Source organism: Egretta garzetta, unplaced genomic scaffold (assembly GCF_000687185.1).
Source record: "Egretta garzetta isolate BGI_Z169 unplaced genomic scaffold, ASM68718v1 scaffold108, whole genome shotgun sequence".
NCBI lineage: Eukaryota > Metazoa > Chordata > Aves > Pelecaniformes > Ardeidae > Egretta > Egretta garzetta.
The window spans coordinates 7,204,925-7,212,156 of NW_009260614.1; the positions used below are offsets into that span (position 1 = coordinate 7,204,925).

The following is a 7,232-nucleotide window of genomic DNA, read 5'->3' on the forward strand; positions in this document are numbered from 1 at the left end:
GCGGTTCCTTAATAATTAGTGTTTTAACATGTAGAGTCCCATATAAATGATGTCTTTGCTTGACTGTAAAGCTTAGCAGTAGCTATCGGGTGGTAGAATTCTTTCAAATATTTTATTAACATGTACCAGAGAAATTCTACATAAATAGTAATTGTAGTAGTGAATCTTGTTATGTTTTTTGTTGCTTCTATGGGTAAATAAAAAGGTTTTTTATTATGGGATCATGTTTAGACTTTGCATTTAGTGGTCCTAATGCAACATCAGGAGGTGATATTTTTATTAAATGCTGTCAGGTATTTCTCTTGTTGATTTTTCGTAGTAGTTCTTAACAAAGTTCTAAATTGTTCTTTTTTTTTTTTTCCCCCCCACTTGCCAGACCTTAATTTATTTTGGATTAGGATTCCCATGGCATGTGAACTAGAAGATAATTTGAAATAGAAGGTCTCTTTATTTTGAAGTGACAGTCTTTATCAAAATGGTTGGAAAACTCAAACAGAACTTGCTGTTGGCGTGTCTGGTGATCAGTTCAGTGACAGTGTTTTATTTGGGCCAACATGCTATGGAGTGTCACCATCGAATAGAAGAACGCAGCCAGCCTGTGAGGATGGAAAGCGTGAGAAGCACAGTAAGAACTGCTTCCAATGTAAATCCAAACAAAACCTTTGCTTACAACAAAGACATGCCTTTAATATTTATTGGAGGAGTACCTCGAAGCGGCACTACCTTAATGCGTGCCATGCTTGATGCCCATCCGGATATTCGATGTGGAGAAGAGACAAGGGTAATCCCACGAATTCTGGCAGTTAAGCAGATGTGGGCTAGATCAAGCAAAGAGAAGATCCGACTGGATGAAGCTGGAGTCACAGATGAGGTTCTAGACTCAGCCATGCAAGCATTTTTATTGGAAATCATTGTGAAACATGGAGAGCCTGCTCCGTATTTGTGTAACAAAGATCCTTTTGCTTTAAAATCCTTAACTTATCTTGCTAGAATTTTCCCCAATGCCAAATTTCTTCTAATGGTACGGGATGGTCGTGCATCTGTGCATTCCATGATATCTAGAAAAGTCACGATAGCTGGCTTTGACCTTAACAGCTACAGGGACTGCTTGACCAAGTGGAATCGTGCTATAGAAACCATGTATAACCAGTGTATGGAGGTTGGTTTTGAAAGGTGTATGCTGGTACATTATGAACAACTCGTATTGCATCCTGAAAGATGGATGAGAACTCTCTTGAAGTTTCTTCGCATACCCTGGAACCAAGCAGTGCTGCACCATGAAGAAATGATTGGAAAAGCAGGGGGTGTTTCTCTTTCAAAGTGAGTATGAGCGTTCCTCCTTTACCTTGTATTGTTCTGAGGTAAAATACTACCTTTTGCGTATAAAAGACTAGTCATAACTTGGTTTCAGTTTTTAAGTAGCTAATCAGGAAGCTGATTTATGATGCAGATTGTCTGGAAAGTAAGAATGATTGTTAACTAACAATTTGCAGTCTCTGCTCCTGCTAAACAGTTGTCCCGCTAACGTGTATGGGAGCATACAAACAAACTTTTAACTAATGGTCAGCCTAACTTGAATTTGGATGTCTACTATCAGCCTTTCTTCCAATATAGCTTTGCTTTTCCCTGTGCCCCAAAACAAAGCTGGACTCTCTTACCTAGACTGGTGTTACTCATCCTAGCAAGATCACCCATTTCAGGAACTTAAATATTGTTGCCAATGCCAGAATGGCCTATGAGTTATATTTGCCAAGAACATACTCTTCCAGGAAACTTGAAAAACTGTTCCAACAAAATAGAAAGCAGAATTGGCGTGCTTTTCTTTTGGCATGTGCTCCTAAAAGGACAAGCATTTTGAATAAAATGAACCTTGTTGTAAGCAAACTGACTTAGCTACTTTCAGAAACCAGAATTCAGCTCTGCTTAGAAAACCTAAATAGGTATAGTGAAAGAAAAAAAAAAAGCCAGTTAATTCTCCAGCTGAACTACTCTTTCTGGTTTCTTGGCCATTGTTTACAGCAGAGCTGCTGAGATAGGGGAGCTGGCTAGTCTTTACGGTGGGGAAAGGTATGAATATTTGAATCTCTCTTCTTCCTTTTTTTTCCTGTGACAGATAGGTCTACCAGATTGTCTTGGTTAAGTTTCTAAAATATTGATTAAAAAGCCCTATTCCAACCGCAAGGCATGCCCAGTCCTTGGCTTCTGTTTTTTGAATACTCATCACTGGCCAAGTGCTTCTGAGTAACAGAGCCACATTGCACAGCAAGCAGTGTGGGCTGGGTAGAGACATGTCAAACTGTGGAATACAGAGTGATTTATTTTTATTTTTTTTTTAAACTACAGTTTTGAGAAATAACAATTGGGAGGTTTTGTTTATTTAAAGCCTAGGAAAGTGTGGATTTTCTAATCTTTTGTAGGGGAATATGATTTAAAGCAAATCATAGAATTATTAGCAGCTACAAAGAGAATTTAAAACTCAGATAATGGTTATAAATTTACAGTCTGGAGGTTTTGCATCACCATTCCCACTGAAGAAACACAGCCACCACCACTGTGTTGGCCGAGTATCAAGAAGCATCTCAGCCTTTTCTTTGTGGTATTGTTTGTTAGCAGATTGAAGCCTTCTGATACTGTTAACCCGAAGCAGTGTACGTCTCTGCAAGCTGTATCTGTATGCGAACTTCCCTTTACTTACCTGTATCATGTTCCTGCTTCACACTGGCAGCTGAGGGGGGAGTGAACTCACTTTTACTGATATAAATAGGTGATTGCCAAGTTCTGTTAAGTGTGCTGTAAAAAATAACTATGCGTAATGTCATTTCTAGTAAAGTATTAGTACCTTACAGCTTCCAGATTAGCATTTTTAAAAATTAATGAACCTCTATACTATAAAACTCAGTAGCCTTACTGAATTCATACAGTTTCAAGTAATACTTCTTGGTAAATCTGATGAAATGGGATGTGAGGAGTTGACAATACTTGTTCATGTCTCCAAAGACTAAGAAAACAGATTGTTTAAGATGTAGCTTTATGATTCAATCAAACTTTCAAATTTAAGACAAACAAGTATGGAAGTATGTGACCCTCAATTCAATCTGCTCATGGAATTCTTTTTGCTTTTATTATCTCTCATGAGATGATATGTCAAAGTAATTTATGTTTTCAGAAGGCTTTGGCAATAGTGGAAAAAGAATGGTTTATTAGTGTTATGTCTGTGGTGTTTATCTAATCGAATACCCTTGAAATATATGGGGAGATTTGTTTTCCGTTGCAAGAGACCTTTATAATTTGATAATGATTTCAGTGCTCAGTCTTTCACAGGCAGAGAAAACAGTGAATATGAAATTCTCTAACTTGGATGTCTGTTTTGTGTATTTATATGCTAGTAATTGAAATTGTGCAGGGAGAGCTTGAGATTCCCCAGTTTTATTTCCTTGTACCAGTTAAAACCTCCTGCTTTTGGCATCCCCAGGTCCTCAGTGCCCCCTCGTGTGCAGCAGAGTGCCGTGGACAGGGACAGAGGGTCCTTGCCCAGGGCAGGGGCTAACTGTCCAGAAAAATTACTCTTTGAAAAGATGCTTGCTAGGTAGTTTACTGAGAACTTTAGAGTCTGCCACAGACAGCTTATCAAATTTTGACAGCTGAACAAAACATACCTTGTATTAGACTTAGTTTTCCTTCTATCAAGTTGCATTTGGCTTGTTCTCAGCTGCAGCAAAATTCTTTACGGCCTTGGGTATGCATGGCTGTTAAGTTCCGGGTCAGGTTCTAACCAATGTTGTTCTCTTATGACTTAGAATTTCTCTTCAGGCTTACAGGAGAGTGCTCTTTACTTCACAGAGTGAACATTGTCGTCTTTCAGCCGAAACAACAGAGTCTGGAGCAGTGGAGCTCTGTATTCTGGTTAGCAGCTTTCACCTACCTGATAATCCAAAGGGACAGTGCTGAAGATCACTTCAGAGATAATCTAAGGAAATTCAAAACACTGCCGTCTATTACAATTCTCTCTTCTCACAAAGCTTTAATTTACCACGTGCCTGGCACCAAGTGCTTCAGGCTGTTTCAAAATAGTATATTAAAATCAGAACACTCAAATTATGTTACAGTTTTTACTGATTATAATCTGCAAAGGGTGTGGTACTGTGGAAAGACTTAAGAAAATGAGCAGAGAAACCTGCATCGATCATCTTCCACTCACCTTTAAGACTTTCAGATAGGCTCGGTATGGGCTCCAGAGGCATGATGCCTGCCCAAGTCAGGTCCAACATAAGATGCCTGGAGGTGTTTTAACTGTTGGAGGGTTTTTTGGAAAAAAATCTGACAAGAGTTTGTTGTCTTGAAATACTTAAAAACACTTTGAGAAAGAGGTTGCAGTAATGCTAAAAGATCTTTTATAATGATGTTATTACCTGGTAACAGAAAGCGAAAGTTTAAGAATATATTTTTAACTAATCTGAAATCAGAATTAACTCTGTCAGATGAAATCTGTATTGGATGAATGAGACTCCAGGTCAGTGTAAGGTGTTTTATTTTCAGTGGTATATAGAGTCAAATTGTGTGTGCAGGGTGTTTGTCTTCTAGAGCTGAGCTAGCCACCCAGTGGCTTGCAGAATTCTTCAGGCAGTGAGCTGACTCCATTTTTCTATTATTCCAGGCTCAGAAACTCTTATGCAATAGTCTCTTAATAGCAATATTGGATACTGGACAGTCTGTATTTAAGATTCTGACTTTGTCTTTTCCCCTGGCTGCTTGATTTGAGGAAACTGTTGGCTGCCTTACTCTCTTCTGCATTTGCTTAGTAATCCCTGCTTTTTCTGTTGCTTGTGCAGCCCTAGCTGCACCGTTGTTCTATTTTACTTAGCATTTTCGCCCCTTATTTTGGCTTTTAGCCAGCTGTAAGGAGAAACACTGCAAGGGTTTTAAGGATGTGCGCAACAGTATTTGTAGCAGTGTCAAACCTGTGGTTTGAAGTAATTGCCAGCGTGGCTGTTCAAGGAATGTATTACGGCTGGACTACATGCTATAACTAGTATTGTTAATATAGCTCTGCAAACAGCTGTGGTGACCACTGATGCAAAGAAATGTCAACCCTTTACAGCAATTTGTCTTAGGCTTATTATGAAAATAGCTGCCTATGCAAAACTACTTCAGAATATACTATTTTTAATACATCTGTTTGATTCTGGTACAGATGCAGAAGTATTTGGGGTTAGTCCTGTGTTTCATGCTACCAGCTGCTTTCACAGCTGAAACTCTTTCTGCGGTTTTGCAGTGGAGCCTGGAAGCACTGACCAGGCAGCGTTTGCCATATGCACAATCAAATTTGCCAAGACTTGGTACGTCTCCTTGGTTTGCTTTGTTTGGATTTTGGGCTGGTTTTTTTCCTCCTATCCCCTCTCTGTCTTGCCCCATACTCCTCAGATATTCTTTGGTCTGAAGAATCTTTCCCACAAATTGTGTTTTACTTTTCTTCCCCCCTTGACTCAAAGGACAGAAAAGGATTTAAACAGAAGACTAAATGTGCTATAGTGTATTTTTGAATTGGTGCCTAGGAGCAGCTAAATGCTCATCTCTTGCCAGATACTAATCACTAGGAAGTGTTTCATTCTGAGCTTATTGTTGACTAAAGTGACAGTGGGGCAAAACATACACATTTTAAATATGCTTTTACTTCAGGACGAGTTATTAATCTGTGTACTAATTTAGATCCTAATTGATGTGTAACACCCTTTTTTTTTTTTTTTTAGGGTTCCAATAAACTATTAGCCAAGCCCATTACCTGGTTCTCGTAGTATCACCCTTATTTTAAATGGTCAAATCAATCTACAGTTTTGGTGAAGGTATTTTGGGCTTGGCTGGCTCTGTCTGAGAGGGAGAGGACTATAAATCTTATACTTTTCAAACACCTAGTGATAAATTTTTCTTGAGGGTCCCACTCACCGTAGTTCTACAGGCTCCTGACTGCTGTGGTGCTTTGTCCACTGCCTTGCCACTTTGAACTTCTGAAACTCAACTCTTAACAGCTATTTTCTTGCTAATTTGATGTGAAGTCAGGTGCTCATCTTTTAATTAGAAGGATCAAAAAGGCAATGCCCAGACTTCTTAGTTTGCTATACAGACTTGTGACCTCAGGCCAGCAGCCCTCGGGAAGGCTGAAATTCAGTTGCAACTCCCTGGTCCCAGAAATCCCATTCTGAGTTCCTGCCTTTGGTTTAAGCTACTGAAAATGGTTGAAGAGAGTAAAATTGAAAACTCTGGGGGTTGTCTTAGAGTTGTTTGTTTGTCAGGTGCTTACTCATTGGCTTCCATCAAACACCTTTTGCAGCAATCTGTGAGGGCCCTGCTTGCCAAGACAGTTTCCCCATGGGTGACCATTTCCCCGTCTGGTTTGTTCTTTGTTGATTGTATTTGAAGTACTTAAGTTAGTGACCTTCCAGTATCATATGACTAACTTCCTTCCTCTGTCCTGGAAGAATTTTAGCTGTGATGACAAGTAAAAAAGTACCAAACTAGAGACTGGTGTTAAGATCAAGTTGAGTTAATGACTGGCAGACATGCATGCATAGTTCATTGCACAGTACAGTATGCATCTGAATGGGATGCCTCTTGCTATTGATTTAATGTTTGTCTGCTGTGCAATAATTTTTCAGCTTCTTGGACTCATGAGGTTAATTAGATAACTGATCAAACTTGTTCCTCTTGTAAGTTGACTGATGTCAGTCTTGAGAGCAATTTGACTTTGGTTCAGGCTTCTGGACTCAGAAACTATCAGGAATATTTAATGAAATTTCCATTTCTTTTTCTCAGAAGATGTTTTCTCATATTCTGGCTGCTGTATAACTAAAGAATTAGCTGCCTGAGAATCAATTTGAATCTTGGTGTTCTTATTCTTTATCTTGTATGGATGAGGTACTGGTGTTATGCTTTGCACTGTTACTTTCAAGTATAACAATTTTGTTTTCTGGGTGGTAGTGCTTTTTGAGATCAAAATTCTTTGATGTAAATAAGGCCCAGAAAGGATGATAGCTGCCAAGTGGATTTGACAGCTCTATGCTTAGCATCAGGTTTGAGGCAGATATAGCCAGCCAGCAGGAACTACTGATACAATGGTGTACCTTGTGGTATTACTTGCAGTGCAGATGCAAATATTCCTTTAGGCAACTTGTATATGTGTTTTATCTGATTTTTAATCTGCTTTAAAAGAAAGATAAACCTTGACATCCAAAATGCAT

At 39.0% G+C, this 7,232-nt stretch overlaps 1 protein-coding gene across 1 annotated transcript in view; it reads left to right on the forward strand.

The window, feature by feature from the left end:
* TPST1 (tyrosylprotein sulfotransferase 1) overlaps positions 1-7,232 on the forward strand; it is a 32,437-nt gene that overhangs the window by 8,349 nt on the left and 16,856 nt on the right. The window contains exon 2 of the mRNA XM_035900610.1: positions 377-1,320. Within this exon, the coding sequence (XP_035756503.1) occupies positions 476-1,320 (845 nt within the window). The 5' untranslated portion in view covers positions 377-475. The remainder of the gene's footprint in view (positions 1-376; positions 1,321-7,232) is intronic.